Source organism: Asterias amurensis, chromosome 13, assembly GCF_032118995.1.
Source record: "Asterias amurensis chromosome 13, ASM3211899v1".
NCBI lineage: Eukaryota > Metazoa > Echinodermata > Asteroidea > Forcipulatida > Asteriidae > Asterias > Asterias amurensis.
Window position 1 is genome coordinate 10838539 of NC_092660.1, and position 19068 is coordinate 10857606.

At 37.2% G+C, this 19068-nt stretch overlaps 1 protein-coding gene across 2 annotated transcripts in view; it reads right to left on the reverse strand.

Annotated features, from left to right (window-relative positions):
• Window positions 1-10333, reverse strand: part of LOC139946450 (choline transporter-like protein 1) — a 31148-nt gene extending 20815 nt beyond the window's left edge. For both annotated transcript variants that reach the window (XM_071944111.1, XM_071944110.1), the window contains exons 1-3: window positions 10256-10333; window positions 4158-4229; window positions 98-190 (exon numbers count right to left, since the gene is read on the reverse strand). In XM_071944111.1, the coding sequence (XP_071800212.1) occupies window positions 98-190; window positions 4158-4193 (129 nt within the window). In that variant the 5' untranslated portion in view covers window positions 4194-4229; window positions 10256-10333. The remainder of the gene's footprint in view (window positions 1-97; window positions 191-4157; window positions 4230-10255) is intronic.
• Window positions 10334-19068: the final 8735 nt, after the last annotated feature.

Sequence of the window (19068 nt, forward strand, 5' to 3'; positions counted from 1 at the left end):
CAACATTCCAATGTCATCTCATGTCTAATAATTCCCAATCCTTGCCCTCGAGTGCACTCATAATATATTCATAATAAATCTTAGTAGACCAACTCACCATTCCGATCCAGAAGAAGACGAAGAGGATGCAACATAAGCAATCTGTGCATGATCTCTTCTCGATTGGCGTCAACTTCCCCGAGTCTGGGGCCTGAAACAGAATAAATAACATTCATGTTCACATTTCAAAACAACAACCAGGGCTCAAATTCAAAATATCTCCTGCAGACCCACAAGCTCTCTGTGTGGAAGACGTTGTTCATGTTTATTCACTATCACTCAAAAATCATGTCCAATTGATTTTTTTTTTTCGCAGATTCAGAAAGCACTAATGACGAGCGGATGGCTCAAGGTTGCTCAAATGAAAGAATATTTGAATCAATTTCAAAGGTCATAACAAATGTTTAAAGTTGTACCTGATGAGCGGATGGCTCAAGGTTGCCGGAATGCGGTGTAGGCCAAACCAAATCAAGACTAATCAAGTATTAAAAATATTTTGTCTGTCATTTGTTCATGTTTGTGCTGTTGTATTTTTGTATCTTGTTTCATTTTAAGCTCCTTAACTCTTTCAGCGTCATGGTCCTACATGTACAATATATTTCATGTACTCAAAAAGTGTCGCCAATAGACTGATCCATTAGGCTCCGCCCACGATGCACCTGTGAGCAAGAACACGTGAGCCTCTCCAATGCCTTTCTGCACAACTCTGCCCGCGCCAAGCATATGCGCATGCATGTCGGACCTTATTTGTCGGACCTTCGTTGCGTTGTGATTGGTCAATATGCAATGGGGCGGTTTATTGTTACACATGACCATACATTCAGTAATCACGAGAGGGCATTCACTCAATAAATACTATTGACTTTGGGATGTACATGTACTGTCAAGTAAGATACATTTTGTTTTATGGTGAGAAATAATTTCACTCTATTTTTTTTTTTTAAAGCTTGGCATTTTAGGTTCAAAGTGCTCCCCCAAAAAGTGGGCAGTAAAGTGAAAGAGTTGAAGCAGAAATTATGCTCATACACTGTATGACTATTAACTCCAGCGTGTATTGCTATGTAGTGCAGCTGATGTACAATACAGGTGAAAACTTGGTGCACATCGATACAAAATCAAAACAAAAAATAAAATAGTGTCATCTCTAAAGTTGGCCATGCTGGTGAGCGAGAAATCCAGAACAAGTTGAATCTTGGATGGTAGAGTCCTGAACAGCGTGTGTATGCTATGTAGTGCAGCTGATGTACAATGAAGGTGAAAACTTGGTGCACATCAATACAAAATCAAAACAAAAAATAAAATAGTGTCATCTCTAAAGCTGGCCATGCTGGTGAGCGAGAAATCCAGAACAAGTTGAATCTTGGATGGTGGAGTCCTGAACAAAAGGATCAACAGTTCTAGATACTTAGACTCTGTGACTAACCAGGAAATTAGTTATTAATATTATAACAGGGGTGTCAACTCATTTCATTAATCCTTACTAAACGTGCATCTGATCAAGTAGATAAATTGCTAAGAAAGCTCATTTTGTGATTAGTCACTTTAGTTTGTCCTTAGCCTGAAATTATATCCCTGAGAGGGCAAGGCCATTTTCATTTTGCAAAGGGCACTTCCATTGCAAAATCTTTGCAAAAAGTCCTATTGTGAATATGCAAAATAAAATGGGAAACTTGTTATGTCCTAATCAGTGTCGTTGGCAGCAGCCAGCAAAGTTGGACACAGCCTTAAGGTTTTGGATGACTAAATGTATATTTGATTTGCAGTAATACCGTGTGTACTTCCTCGGTAGATTATGTTCTTCTGTGAACTTGTCTTGCTTTAGATTCTATATTACCGCGGAGCAGATTTTTGGAATTCGGGAGACTTCTCAGTTGAAAAGAACAGTCCTGCTTTTTAACATGTACTACCTGGGCGGAAGGTAGAAAATCGGCTAGGACTAGGCCTACTACTTTTGCTTTAGTGGATCGAGGGGACTTCTCAAAATTACATGTAGTATACATGTACATACTTCATGTAGGCTACATGTAGTAAATATTTCCAACATGTTAATACAAGTACACTGCGTAGGCGTACAGTATTGATAAATTCAAAGGAAACTGGCCTTGGAGTTAGCCTTGCCCCCTCAAACATGAACTTCCTTTGCAGCCTTTGTTTAGTCGAGCAATTGTTCCAAAGCCATTCAAAAAAACGCATACATGTATAACATATATAAAGTATGTAGAGCAAAACCAAATTATCATAAAGTTTAAACTGCAAAAAGGACTCCATTGAATTTTAAATGAAATAAGAACAATGTAGTGTTACTGCTAACGGGTTTAACACCTACAAATGTATTCCTCAGTCAAGAAACAAAAAGTTTTGAAATCGAACAACCTCTTGGCACATGTTTCGTTATACCCAATTCCAGACTGTATGGAAAGACCACAGTGAATTAATCAACTGTAATGAACTTGATTGTGTCAGATTGTTTGTCCTTTTGTGTCAAATTCATGTGAGTAATAAACTTCCCAAAGCGGTAAATTGAAAACATTTGTACAAGATGTTCAAATGCTCAATGCATGAATACCAGTCGGTTCAAAAGGGGTTATTCATCTAGCTTACCGCCATGAATGTCTAGTAACGCTGAGAACGCATGCGCACAAGCCAAAATTCCCTGCTATCTCATGAAATCCGTTGCCAGAAGCGTGGAATTCCCTGCTTCCTCAAACACTGATGTTTTGCTTACAGTGTGCACACTAAGATGTAAAAATACATGTGAAGTTTGGGCCCATACACAAGTGTTAAAAAAGCTTTGAAAATTCAGAGTTGCGCTCATTACCAAGCATTTTTTTATGCGAACAACTACCGAAGTAATTACCAATAGTGTCCAATGCCTTTAATGGTCTAACTACAGCTAACTTACTAATACTCAGCCTTGAGGTGATTTGTATCACAGCAACGAAAGCAATCTATGAAAGTAACCTGTAAAACCGGATTACTCATAGCAGTTTCAGACATGTTTATAAATCCATGCAGGAAATTTGACATTTGTTATTGTAATAATACAGGGTGTTGTCATTGTTGATGTTCCAGTTGACATTAGCTAATGTTGTGGTCATTAGCCTTGTTCTTGTTATCTCCTTTGTCAGTAGTGTAACAATATCTCTATTTATGTTGCAGTTCAGAACGCCTACAGACTAGTGTTGAGCTTTTTAGGTCTGCAGCTTTTTTTTTTCTTTTTTTTTTTTACTGCCTGTGTTTCTTCAATGCACTTTAACATGTAATGCATTTTAACTTGTTCTTGCCTGTTTTAAATTTATTATCCAGGATTGGTAGAGCTTTCATATTTTGCCTGTAACATTTAAAATCAATAAATAAATACTCTAGATACATACATGTTCTAATATCCAAAAATCAGGGCCCAAATGTATAAAGCCTGTAAGCATAAAACTTACTCAGCAAAGAAAATATTGATTAACAAAAGCTGAATACCAGCCAGTCAAACTTTTATGAAGTTTAAATGTACATTGTTGCAACTGGTGCGCCACTCATATTTTGCTTAGTAAAGAAATTTGCTTAAAAGTGTTTTCTGCTTAACAGCTTTATGAAATTGGGCACCAGGCTTGAATTCCTCATTTGACATGCTGGACCACTAGCCACCAGGGGCCAATTTCATAGAGCTGCTTAAGCAAAAAAATCGCTTCAGCACGAAAATAGCTCGCTTATTTTACACATGTTACTGGCTAAAATATCATGCCAAATACATTGCTTGTGACTGGTGTTTAGCTGTTTTTTACTTAGCATAAAAATTGAGTGGAGTCTTGGCCGGTAATCTGATTTTACTAGGCAAGGATTTTTTTGCTTAAGCAAAATTTTGTGCTTAAGCAGCTCTATGAAATTGGGCCCAGTCCTTCTGATTTGAGAAAATCGCAGGATTTTCCCACTGAAGTCCAGTGTATTTCTGCACTGGTACTGAGGATATTTCAGGTTGCCGATCAACATTTGTCTTTTATTTTATCATAGCAACAGTACAAGAACGAAAAAGTATAAGCCATAAACATATGTGAAAACAAAGAAGTCTCGTGCCTCATTTCACACGGGATACCGCTTCATATTTTGAAGAAAAAGAATTGTCTTACATCTTCTGCAGCTCCTAGACAGTTTCCACACGCCATGGTGATCGACAGCTCTCAGCTAACACCACCTCAAATCTGTTAATCAAAAACAGCAAAGAAATAAAAAGTGTCAAACAAAATGGTGCAGTCTAATTACCTGCGATCGACCCGAGGGTCTCAAGCGCACTGGACTCGACCTCTGGTGTTTCTGACTAGCATAGTGAGGGTTCGAGTCCCAGGGCTAATTTCATAGAGCTGATTAAACACAACTTTAGGTACATTTTGCTAAGCACAGCAATTTTAGATTTTTATAACCAAAATTAGGTAACCAGCTAAACTTCCATGTCCAATGGTATGATTAGTGACTGGTATTCCTGCTCATTTCTGCTAAGCAGAAAAATTGTTAACCAACAATTTCTGCTTTTAAAGCAGCTCCATGAAATTTGGCCCAAGACAAATTAACCACTATTTCCACACCTTCTGCAGATAGGACATTAATTGATTTTAAGCTGTAGGTCCTGAGAGAAAGTATGGTAAGAGAGTATCACTCTCCCGACGTTGTTTTTGGAATTGTCCTTGTGTTAGAATTTTTAAGGTTTACAATGTGGTTTATGTCCAGCTGTTCAAATGATTAATCATAAAAACATATAAATAACTTATTCTGTATATATCTATCCAGGGACCTCCTGTGGACACTACAACAGTATATTATGACAATAGTTGAGTCAACTTCCTGAATCATGAATGAAAATAATGGAGCTACCCAACCGTTAGGCTTAAGGTTGTCTGGTTTCGGTTTTATAAAATAAAATAAATGCGGGCGTACATAGAGTGAATTATTTTTTTTTCATACTGACTTTGCTGTTTTGAATTGAGCGGGCATCTATTTTGTCTGACTTTCAGCAAGGTAATAAATGGTTTCCAGATTTGAATTTTGACAACACTACACAAGTAACAATGGCTGAAAATATTAGGTAACTTTTATATTTTTTACCTTTGTGATTCAGTGTCATACCAACTAGATGTCATACCAACTAGGCTACTGAGATTGCCTAGAAACAGTTTGAATCCTATTATTTTAGCAGCGAGTACCACAATGGTCGAAGAGATGTTAAGGTTATTTTTTCTTCACTTGGTGGTGGGGTACATGATATGAAACGTAAATGTTAGTTGTGAAATTTAAGACCGGGGAATACATCATGTTCTCATGCCCAGGGTATTTTAATTCAGTAATATTCCATCAATTTAAGGGTTCTGAAAGGCAGTGGACACTATTGGTAATTACTCAAAATAATTATCATCATAAAACCTTACTTGATTAGTAGTAATGGGAGAGGTTGACAGTATAAAACATCGTGAGAAACACCTCGCTCTAAAGTGACGTAGTTTTCGTGAAAGAGGTAGTCTTTCCACAAAATTGATTTAGAGACCTCAAGTTTAGAATTTGAGGTCTCTAAATCAAGCATCTGAAAGCACCCCCCTTTTCATGTGACAATGGTGTGTTTTTCTTTCATTATTATCTTGCAACGTTGATGACCGATTGAGCTTAAATTTTCACAGGTTTGTTATTTTGTGCATATTGTTGAGATACACCTGTGAAGACTTATCTTTGACAACTACTAATAGTGTCCACTGTATTTAAACTTGACAAAATAATTAGTGAGCATGTTTTTGTTCCAACTCTCACAGACAGATGTTTCTACATCTTATTTATAAGATCATCAATGGCAGCAAATGGCCAATATAATAGCAGAAAGAAAACTGTTCTTATTTTTCAAAAGGAGACAGAAAATTCCACTGAGGCCAGCAGACCTGTAGATTTTGTTGAAGTGACGGCATCATGAAACCTGCCCCTGACACGTCACTTATCACCAGTCGCAGTTATAAACACTTTGACAGTCGGTATTGCAAAGAGAAAACATACACACAATAGATACGTAGTTTACTTCAACGTGTGAAGGCCATCATGCAGTTAACTAAACAGGTTTCCAAGGAAACCATTAAAAAAGTGGACCTCTCCAAGTCGCAATTAATGAAAGACCCCGACTTGCCAGGATTTCTATACTGCTTAATTGACGCACTGAGCTATATGTACATAAAATACACGAGGCTCTCTCTGACTCTTTATGTATTAAGGTCATTTTCAGCAAAATAAAATGACCTATTTTACTTCTGTGCAATTGCAATCGAAGAGACCTGCCTCTTTAATTAAAACCATTATTTCAACTCACTTTGACACATGTGTGTGACGTCACAGTGTATCAATAAAAGTCTGGTTTACTTTTAGGATACTAACATGTTGGCTCAACTTTAAATTCACCACAATTCTAAACTCAGCTGATTCGTGGTTCGTTAACATAAATTGTTCAACTGGAAACATGATGTACATGATGTACTTCAAACCAAGCTGCAAATTATTTTATCTGCGCATTTTTAATTTTACGTTTTAAGTCAAGATTACAGCTTATGTATAGTAAAATCAATATTACGGACCTACACACGTTTTAGTAATACACTGAGCTATAAATAAAATGCAGAGCCACAGACACAATGGACAAAAGCATGGACTTCCTGCACGCACGATTTGAACAAAGCTCAAATATCACAAGTAAAATCCTGGCAGTGGTAGCCAGCATTGGCTTTCTGAACATGCACAGGTTTTTTTCTTATTAACTTCACAATGCTTGAAATCTGTTAAGTGTGGTTCATCTATCATTGTTATACCTCGGTAACAAACTGTAAAGTTTGATTGGTCGAGAACCAACCATGTGACATGCAACAAAAACACATGTTACATGGCTCGACGGGTCCGGTACCATAAAATGATGTAAACCGGTGTACATCACCTTGATCGTGACCGGCGTTGGTCGGTTTCCAGCGCTGTGTACAAAACAACCGCGGGTTCGAGGGAATTGTTTCTTGTTCATCTGCTTATTAAACAATGGATCGTATTAATAATGTTTGAAGATGACAGAACTTCCAGAAGAGGAATAACAATTATACAATAATAATAATAATAATAATAATAATAATAATAATAATAATAATAATAATAATAATAATAATAATAATAATAATAATAATAATAATAATAATAATAATAATAATAATAATAATAATAATAATAATAATAATAATAATAATAATAATAATAATAATAATAATAATAATAATAATAATAATAATAATAATAATAATAATAATAATAATAATAATAATAATAATAATAACCCGTTTTTATATAGCGCTTTTCACACCCGGAGGGCGTCCCAAAGCGCTTCACATTATTACCCCTGGTCACTGGGCCTTAATTCACTCCTTAAACTATCTCAGCTCCCTGGTAGGGAGTATGCAGCCTGTGCAACATTAATATGCGCTACTCGGCTAAATCAACCACAAGAACCATCTCTGCCCTCACAGGTACCCATTTTCCCCTGGGTGGAGAGAAGCAATTATAGTTAAGTGTCTTGCTCAGAGACACAAGTGTCACGACCGGGATTCGAACCCACACTCTGCTGAACAGAAGCATCAGAGCTTGAATTCGGTGCTCTAATCCGCTCGGCCACGACACCCCTACAAAGGTATAACGAAACAATTGTTGCACGTTGTGACTGGGGTCCATGGGTTTTGTACACTCTCGAGGGGAAATGGCACCCTCAGCTTCACCTCGGGTGCCATTTCCCCCCTCGAGTGTACAAAATGCCATGAACCCCGTCACAGCGTGCAACAATTGTATAATGTCATTGTGGCTTTGTATTTAAGGTTGGAGTCAGACCATTCAAAATACATGGTCTGGGTTTCATTTCATCTAGGAAAAAACCTCTGGAGCCAAAACAGGAAAAGATAGGCAACTCAACAAGCTCATACTTTCCATGTAGGAGTCAAAGTATAAGAATCGCATTTATATTTTAGGAGATGAACTTTTTTATTTTATTAGAAAAGCCATTTTGAGAATAGAGAGTGTTGTTTGTAAAACAATACGGTTTCCTCCTCAGCCTGGCTAGAAGTGGGACATGGACGAGCAAGTAAATTTTGATCAATAGGCCCTAAAGGTGAATAAAACATAAACTTTCTGTTCATCCCCTATACATTGAACATCAATGGTTCATGTTTTTACTTAACTGGCCGTTTCCCCAGTATGGGTTTTTTTTCAGATTGTGACACAATCTATTTTTCAAACGGTCATACATGTAACTTTTGAACCAAACAACACACAAGAGTGCAAATGTCAAACTGAGGCTTGTTGTTAGTTCTTTTCAGCTGAGTGTAATTAACCCAGTAAGTCAATTGTCCCCCTTGTGACTAATTTTAGCAGAGCCCATCACAAGTTCATTAAATTTGTCGTTATTACCTGACGCATGCGGCAGCAGTCACTTTGCAAATGGCATTTGTAGACTCTGTCTGAGCCTGAGTCTGACTGTGTGTTACTTTACTTTTTCAACCTGATGAATCTCCTGCCTGCTTGGCCACGAATTGTATTGTACAAACATTACATCATCACTGTGATCTACTACGCTAATGAATACCAGCAGTGCGTGTTCGTGCAAGGTTGTTGGACATTCTGTTTCAATCTGGGGTGACTGCCAGGAGATTTTGTTGCCCCCCTCCCCCCCCCCCCAACAACCATACGGCAGACTGTTGTCAAACATGACATATTCTGATAAATACATTGTACAGCACCCTGGCCTCTTTTGAATAAAATTCTCTCATTCATTTCAGCAGTATAAGTTACAAATACAACATACTTGTTTGGTAATTCCATCGCTGGAGACGGGAGATTTTTCCCTACGATGGCATGAGGTTTATTAATAATATGTCAACTCAGAGATTCCGTCCTCTCTTGTCTTGTCTTGTCTTGTCTTGTCTTGTCCTTAAAATGCACAAACCGCTGCACTGTGCTGCGGGCTATGATATTAAAGTACAGACCCACCCACGGTGCTTACAAAAATTAAGGATAGTTCCTTAGGCATAAACTGTATGGTTGGGTCTGCACTTTAAAACAGCCATCAGTTGTGCAAGGACAAGACAGTGACAAGACAGGACAAGACAAAAAGAAGGAATGTGCAATAATTTGTTGCCATTTTTAAATTGTAGTTTTGCCAAAGCTTTGTGATTTCTTTTTACTTTTTATGGTTGGCTATTTCAAGTTGTTCTTCGGTTTTTGCCTGTAGTTGTGCTTGTCGCTTGTCTTTCGATTTTGATGTGTGAACAAGGGTCCCCATTTATTTGGCCTGTGTGCCTGTTCAGGGTTTCCCTATTGCACCAATGTCATTTTAGGTGTACGAGTGTACGTGCAATGAAGATAATAAAATAAAAAATGAAATAAAGACAAGAGGGGATAAAATCTCTGGGGTGACAGAACCGGATAATTTTCTGTATCCTGCCATCACTCATTTTTACATAAAAAAGGGATACTCAATTGAAGTATTAGATAACTTTCATTCATATCGAATGAGAAAGTGGTGGTAAGATGTATACAGACACTTTTCCCCAGAGCCTCGCTCCTGCCATCGTCAGGAAATCTGTTTCTCTACTCTGCCCCCCAGACTTGCCAGTGAATGTGAACCAACCTCCTTCTTCAGGCTTCACTTCACTTCAGACCAATTTTTTATTTTACAAATGGGGGACAACATATCTGACGAGGGACGACAGATTTCAAGGACACTGGCACTGGTCACATCTTATTCTCAATTTACAAAAACAAAAAAACATTAAACAATACAATCATAACAAAAAATCTGTATAAATTAAATTACGGATAACTTTCCGTATGGCGCCACCACTTTTTTACTCATTTTTACAAAAACTAAAAGGGATATATCGATCAGGTAAATTAGATACTATATCATTTTATTTCGAATGAAAAAGTGGTGGCGCCATTCGGAAACTTTTCCGAGCAGGTACAAACACATTGTCAAAAAATAAACGGTAGTCGGAACCATTTTGTTGTCCGTCAGGTCGTTGAACAAAAATAAACAATCACAACTTTTGGTGGAAACCTCGGAAATAACCTACAGTCTATGGGCTTATATGAAGTTTATATGTGCTCGGACATGCGCAAAAAAAAGTAAAGTTCAAAACAAACAATTGAGCTCAATAATTATGTAATTGTAAACACTCACCCGTCCAAAAAGTGAAAAACAGAAATTCTGTCCACCGCACCCTCTCTCTCCGCCGAGAAAATTCAGATGATACTACTAGTTGTCAATAGGGGGCGCTCTAACTAAATAATGGTGGGCGCCACCTTGCGACCGGGCGGGGCAAGTAAGGCAAAGGGAAGATGTATGGTTGGGGGGGGTGGGATTTGTGTCTGTCATCAAAATCTATCTATTGCCACCCTCAAAATTTGTCCGGTGTTTTTTTTAAAGGATTCCCTTTTTTTAATAGATTTAGAAAACCAAAATTTGAAAAAAACAACAACAGTGGCAACTATGTTGATGTACAGCTAACAAAAATTGCGGTGGGGGGGGGGGGAGGGTATTGCAGCTCAATCGGAAGAAATCGAAATAATTAATGCATACGTTATTTTGCTACGCTAGCCGACGATGTTAGTGAAAAAGAAATAGTTTCATCGCTTAATGAATTGTTTGTTTGCTTAATGAATTCATTAAGCGATGAAACTATTTCTTTTTCACTAACATCGTCGGCTAGCGTGGCAAAATAACGTGTGCATTTATCATTCAATCAGTTTAGTTTAAAGTCCTCCATCCTTTAGTATTAATTGCTCTCAATAATTATTGGAAGAGATGAGAAAAAGTTCTCCATTACATGTAGGCCTACTTTTTTGCCAGCTTTAATCACAAAACATCAAAGAAGAACAAAAGTTAAACATTTCAATACAAATCTTATTAACACGTAAATTTTAAATCTGATTTTAAAGGTATTATACAAGATTGGTGCGGATAAATCACCGTTGTGCAATAGTTTGAAAGCTAAATGAGTAAAAACAATTTATGTGTCATTTTTCTGTGAACCGTCTTCAAAAACGAAACCTTTTCTGAAAAAACAGTATCTGTTTCTTTAAATGCAAAAGGACGAGTTATATGAACATGCTGAAGATAGTGTGTGACTTTCAGTATTCTGCTTACACACACAACAAAGCCAAAAATGTTATCATATTAATGGCTGAATTGATCGTCCAAATGAACGAAATGGATGCAAGGGACTTGTGTCAGTTTTCAGATCGATCATTATTATAATAGTCAATAATATTTAACATTGTCATTTTGTTTTAAGTTTCTTTTGCTCCCGTTGTTCATAAAAAAAAAAATCAAAATTCTAGATCACAGCACAAACAAGTTGTTAATCGATGATGAAGCTAAATCCATTGTACCAGTTGAAGACACGACACATTGGTTGCAATGTAATTGTATAACGAACAATTATTGAGAGGTGTTGATAATATTTAAAGGAACACGTTGCCTTGGATCGGACGAGTTGGTCAAAACAAAAGCGTTTGTAACCGTTTTTTATATACTGCATATGGTTGGAAAGATGTTTTAAAAGTAGTATACAATGATCCACACAAGTTTGCCTCGAAATTGCGTGGTTTTCCTTCTACTGTGCGAACTAACACGGTCGGCCATTTATGGGAGTCAAAATTTTGACCCCCATAAATGGCCGACGTGTTAGTCGACGAGGTAAAAGGAAAACCACGCAATTTTGAGGCATGTTTGTGTGGATCATTGTATTCTACTTTTACAACATCTTTCTACCCATATGCATTTTATAAAAAACGGTTACAAACGCTTTTCAAAGACCAACTCGACCGATCCAAGGCAATGTGTTCCTTTAAACACTGTGGAAAAACGGCTCCTCCCTCTGAAGAAAAAACACGGGTTTGGGGAAAGAGGAATTTTCTCACTCACTCAAATATTAATAATTAACTTCAGCTAAAGCCTTTTATTGTGCATCTGAAAGCACACAAAATTGTGCAACAAGGGTTTCTTTCGTTTATTATTCTCTTGCAACTTCGATGACCAATTGAGCCCAATGTTCACAGTTTTTTTCCTTTTTTCATACAACATCCACTAGCGCAAGCGCCAAAAACGGATACATCCGTTTAAAAAAAGCTCTGTTATTCTATGCTTTGGGAAACACCAATATTATGAGACTGGTCTTTGACAAAACGTGTCCAGTGCCAATTAAAGACAGTGGACGCTATTGGTAATATTGTCAAAGACTAGCCTTCACAGTTGGTATATCTCAACATGCATAAAATAACAAACCGGTGAAAATTTGAGCTCAATCAGACATCGAATTTACGAGATAATAATGAAAGACAAAACACCCTTGTCACACGCAGTTGTGTGTGTTTAGATGGTTGATTTCGAGACCTCAAGTTCTAAATCTGAGGTCTCGAAATCAAGTTCGTGGAACATTACTTCGTTCTCAAAAACTACGTCACTTCAGAGGGAGCCGTTTCTCACAATGTTTTATACCATCAACCTCTCCCCATTACTCGTCACCAAGAAAGGTTTAATGCTAATAATTATTTTGAGTAATATTACCAATAGTGTCCACTGCCTTTAAAGAGGCTCATTAAAAAAGGAATTCCAAGAATGTAGTCCTGTTTTCCAAATGTCTTAGAAGCAGTTCAGAAGAGCACAAAACGAGATGATGGCTTATTATAAGGCTATACAAATAATGGCAATCATTTTCGAACTTTTAAAGAAAAGAAAATCTAAGTTACTGATCTGACATGGTAAGTGTGTCCAGATACGTTACACCACTTCGAATTCATCCCAGCACGATGAATAATACTTTGTTCTCAGATATCAAAATAATAACAAGAACTATCCATCTCAATGTCCTCTTTATCAACTTCCTCACGAGTGACGTTATTGAACTGGCAGATCTTCTCTTTGCTGCGTACATTGAAGGAGCGGCATCTGGGCTCATCCCGGCACGCTGAGCCACATGCGACCACGCCCTTGATCGATAACTCCTTGATGACATGACCGGTCAGGCAGTGGGATGCGAAGCGGCCCTTGGTGTCTGCTTGCAGGCAAACCGTAGCGAGAGGCTGGTGACGGTTTGGGGTTGCATTCTTCAATGCAGATTCGCAGATTGAAAACTGGAGATTATTGCATGTGTCATACTTCCATTGGCCAAGCACCGTCGTGAGAGAGTGAAAGATGACGGCACAAGAACCACTCCCCATGTCTCTCTCAGCCCAGAAAGTGTACTCACACCGAGTGTCATCTTCGTGCACCCAATTTCCATCAAAAAATGAACAATCGATCCACAGGCCATGGGTTTTTATGTAAGCATTCCACATATCATACTCTATGTGCTCTGTATACATCTTATGTATAAATTCTTGTTCTTCTTTAAAGTTTGGTACTGCCAGACCACCGCCGTAATCCTGACATGTCTTTGTGGCGTTGCTCCAAGACTGTTCGTTATCGTTGAAGCAATAGCTTGAGCCATTGAACTGCACCCAGTCCGGGCAAGTCGAGCCAATGGCATTACCAATTGCAACTCCAAAGAGTAGACAAACAATGCCCGAAGAAAACATCTCAGAGATAGGCTGCCCAGGAGATTGTCAATGTCAGTAAATGTAGAAAGAACAAGTATATCTTATTTTCAAACGAACACGAAAAAGTCCACTGATTGAATTGAAGTGACAAAATCTGAAATCTCACTAAAGATTCACTTATCACCAGTTGATGGTAGAGATCAAAACGATATCTTTGGGTTTTTTTTTATCTTATCACGCGGACGCGAAAAAAAGTCCAGTGAATCCTGCCGTAGATTTTGGTGAAGTGAAGGCATCCGTAAGTGATCTCCCTCACGACTCAACCACTCCGTATCGAGCGCAGTCACCGCAAACTTGTACACAACCCGTCTTTATCGAACGAAAAAAAGGTTAAGTAAAAGTAACAATACCTCATTGTTTACAACACAAAAGACATGAGGGCCATGACGCAGCTAGTTATAGACATGTTTCCAAGGCAACCAAAATGATTAATAAACAGACAATCGTACCACATGCACTTGGGATTTGTGTCGAGATAAAAGCTTTAATATAAATCTACAGAAAACCCGCTCAAAGAAAAATCAATATTTCTGGCGCACTGAGCTATTTATGAACACGGCTCTTGGGGCTCTTTAGGAACAAATTATACCATTATGGATTTTTTTCTTAAATATAACTCTTTCATATTAAAGAGCAAGTAACTTGCTCTATGTTCATATTAAACGAACCCTGTCAAGAAACTCGGCCATCACAGACCTTTTGTAATGGAAGCATTACAGGAAGTGGACACAATATTGGTAACTATTCACATATTAGCACAAAACCTTCTTGGTCACGAGTAATGGGGAGAGGTTGATAGTATAAAACATTGTGAGAAATGGCTTCCTCTGAAGTAACGAAGTTTTCGAGCACGAAGCATTTTTTCATCGAATTTGATTTCGAGACATGATTTAGAATTAGAGGTCTCGAAATCAAGCATCCGAAAGCACACAACTCTGTGTAACAAGGGTGTTTTTTCATTATTATCTCCCAACTTTGATGACCGATTGAGCTCAAATGTTCACAGGTTTGTCATTTTACGCGTATGTTGAGATACAGCAAGTGAGAAGACTGGTTACCAATAGTGTCCAGTGTCTTAATAGGCACGCTGGAAGAGAATAAACTCGTCATTCTATTTCCTCATCTGAATTAAAGGCAGTGGACACTATTGGTAATTAGTCAAAATATTTATTAGCATACAACCTTTCTTGGTGACGAGTAATGGGGAGAGGTTGATGGTATAAAAGATTGTGAGAAACGGCTCCCTCTTAAAGGCAGTGGACACTATTGGTAATTACTCAAAATATTTATTAGCATAATAACCTTTCTTGGTGACGAGTAATGGGGAGAGGTTGATGGTATAAAAGATTGTGAGAAACGGCTCCCTCTTAAAGACAGTGGACACTAATGGTAATTGTCAAAGACCAGTCTTCTCACTTGGTGTATCTAAACATTATGCATAATATAACAAACCTGTGAAAATTTGAGCTCAATTGGTCGTCGTAGTTGGGAGATATGAATGAAATAAAAAACACCCTTGTCACACGAAGTTGTGTGCTTTCAGATGCTTGATTTCGAGATCTCAAATTCTAAACTTGAGGTCTCGAAATCAAATTCGTGAAAAATTACTTCTTTCTGAAAAACTACGTCACTTCAGAGGGAGCTATTTCTCACAATGTTTTATCTATCAACCTCTCCCCATTACTCATTACCAAGTGAGGTTTTATGCTGATAATTATTTTGAGTAGTTACCAATAGCATCTACTGCCTTTAAGTGCCATAGTTTTCGTGAAAGACGTAATTTTCCACGAATTTGATTTCGAGACCTCAGATTTAGAACTTGAGGTCTCGAAATCAACCATCTAAACGCACACAACTTCGTGTGACAAGGTTTGATGACCAATTGAGCTCAAATTTTCACAGGTTTGTTATTTTGTGCATAATGTTCTGTTGAGATACACCAAGTGAGAGGACTGGTCTTTGACAATTACCAATAGTGTCCACTGCCTTTAAAAGAAGTCATGACTTTTAGATCTCATGATTATGAACTAACATCAGTCGAAATTTTAACTTCGTGTGCCTTCACACTTAGGCCTGAAGTCTCACTCAGATTCGAAACATTACTTTAGTGAGAACTTACCTCTTTCTCAAAATCTATGTTACTTCAGAGGGAGCCGTTTCTCAAAATGTTTTATTCGAACAACAGCTCTTCGTTGCTCTTTACCAAGTAAGTCGTTATGATAATTATTAATTACCAAAACGGGTAAACAAACGTGTAACAATTATTTCAGTAGGCCGACACATTAGTATCTGTGAGCAACAGGAATTTCTTTCCGTTTTTCTTTGCTCTTGACGGACAAAACAAGCGAAAATTCTACAAAGATATGTTTTAATGTTCACAAAAGGCATTCAAAGGACTGTCGACCTCTGCTCTGTGGAATAAGGCAGACGAGTAATATTTTGCACCGTTGAGTAACTCGAGTTCTGATGGAAGGCGTGGCTAGTTCTATCACCGTGACGTGTTGCCAATGCTTAAAGCACTGGTCATAAAAATTATTGGTAATAATTTGTACTGAAAATAATTTTTAGCATAAAAACATGGGTCACAAGCAACGAATAGTATAACACATTATGAGAAGCGATTCTCTCTGAAGTAACGTGGTTTTTTTTTTTTTTTTTAGAAAGAGGTAGATTCTCACGCAAAGTTAATAATAAAATACTTCAGGCCTGAAGCCTTTTATAATAATTCATCTGACTGAAAGCACACACATTTTGCGCTACAACGGCGCTTTCCTGTCATTACTCTGATGCAACTTCTTTTGAGTCAAAATGTTCGTAGATGTGTTGTTTTATGCATGTTGGATACACCGAAGTGAGAATACTGGCCTTTGACAATTAAAAAATGTTTACGGTGCCTTTAAAGGCAGTGGACATTATTGGTAATTACCCAAAACAATTATTAGCATTAAACCTCATTTGGTAAAGAGTAATGGGGAGAGGTTGGCAGTATAAAACATTGTGAGAAACGGCTCCCTCTGAAGTGGAGAAGTTTTCGAGATAGAAGTTATTTTCTACGAATTTGATTTCGAGACCTCACATTTATAACTTGAGGTCTCGAAATCAACCATCTAAACGCACACAACTTCGTGCGACAAGGGTGTTTTGTTCTTTCCTTATTATCTCGCAACTTCGATGACTGATTGAGCTCAAGTTTTCACAGGTTAGTTATTTCTTGCATAAATTTGAGAAACAACAACTGTTAAAGGAAACGTTGCCTTGGATCGGTCGAGTTGGTCTTTGAAAAGCGTTTGTAACCGTTTATTATAAAATGCATAAGGGTAGAAAGATGTTGTAAAAGTAGAATACGATGATCCACACAAACATGCCTCAAAACTGCACGGTGTTCCTTTTACCTCGTCGACTAACACGGTCGGCCATTTATTAGAGTCAAATTGTTGACTCCCATAAATACCTGACCGTGTTAGTTCGCACAGTAAAAGGAAAACCACGCAATTTTGAGGCACATTTGTGTGGATCATTGTATTCTACTTTTACAACATCTTTCCAACCATATGCATTTTATAAAAAATGGTTACAAACGCTGTTTATAGACCAACTCGTCCGATCCAAGGCAACGTGTTCCTTTAAGGCTAGTCTTTGACAACTACCAATAGTGTCCACTGCCTTTAATCAAATAATTTGAAGTTACTGAAACGTATAATGCCATTGCTCCTCTCATGTCGATCGATAAATGTGGCTATCCATTCCCTCTACAACTTACAAGCATAATAATAACACAATGTCTGAAAATGTGACATGAAACGAACGTGCACAATATTGATAAATTGTAAAAATTATTAGTCTTAATTATAATTATACAAATTATAACGATAAAGAGGGAGTCGCTTCTCACAATGTTTTATACTATCAACAGCTCTCTATCGCACGCTGTAAAGTCTTGGTAAAGGTCAGCTGTTATACTAACAAATTTGTTTTGAGTAATTACCATTAGTGTCCAGTGCGCTGTTATTAATTATAATAAAAAAAATCATTGACTTTTGTAATTGGCGGTATTTTAATTAGTGGGGAGAGCACTATCTTTTTTAGAAACGAAACTGTGGCAACACATCTTTTGCCTTTAAAATAAACAACCCCATCCTAACAGCTGGCAATTAACTGCAATACAAACATGCTACCATGGCAACCAGTTGGCGTAAAAAATAAACAATGCAAAACTGGCAATTAAGCATGATATTTTTTAACAAGGACAAGGGCTGACCAACATGTACACATGGTGAAGGCTTCGAAATACATTTCAGGTTATTCACAAAGTTCAGATTTTTTTTTTAAAGGCCAAAAATCGGAAAGTGGGAAGAATATAAATGCCATGCATGGTGCATGAATGAAAATAATTCCCTGGTAGTTTCCTTTCCTCAATCAACTACATATCTCCTGCAGTGGCCTATATGTTATAGATTTTTTACATTTTTAATTATGACTTTTTGTTATTGCCATTTTAAATTCAATGTCTGTGTTTTTTAAGTTACACTATTATGTGTGTATTTTGGGGGTTTTCTTTCCAATAAAAAAGGATTTGGAACTGCTAACTTGAGTAACATTGTATGTGAACAGTATTATGTTTAGGCCCAAGCATTTTAACTTGAATCACAGATGGCAAATAAATTATGGACAAAAAAGGGAATCACACTCGCAAAGTCGTCGTAGAGATGCCGAAATTCCACTTTGTGAGGAAGAGTAACTATAGAAACAAGTCTACATGTGTTAAAGTGTGGAATATCCTACAAATGCAAATATATTTCTGCCCCTCAAAAAAAAAAAGCATGAAACCTCTTCCTTTAAAAAACAGGGTAACCAACTTAATTTCCATTCGTTGCATATTGCCTGTTACTGAAAATCATGTGGAAATATTATGGTTGGTAATCCCGTTTTTATTAAGGCAGAAATTTCATACAAAGCAGATATGTGTGCTTAGCAGCTCTATGAAACTAAGCCCTTGTAGAATTAAAAGGAAATGAGTCAAGAAACTTCACTACACTTTGTTTTAATAAAATGAATCATATTTTAAGCTCACTTGAGGAACTTGCAATAAACTGTTTCTACAGAGTCTTCTCATTCCAATCTCCAACACTTTCACCATATACATCATAAATAAAAATCATTTAAAATTCATCTATTGTCAAATAAGATTAATAAAATACATGTACATTGTATACACAATTCTTGCTTAAAATAAAGAAACAAGTTGGGAAGTTTCTTTCCAATTTCAATACTCTGAGTCCACCTGCATATAGAAAAATATATCAGCTAAAATAAATGAACTGTTTTTATCATTCTTATTGAAACAAACAAAATCCAAAATAGACCTCACTCCTCTGTCCCTATGAAAAGAAGAAC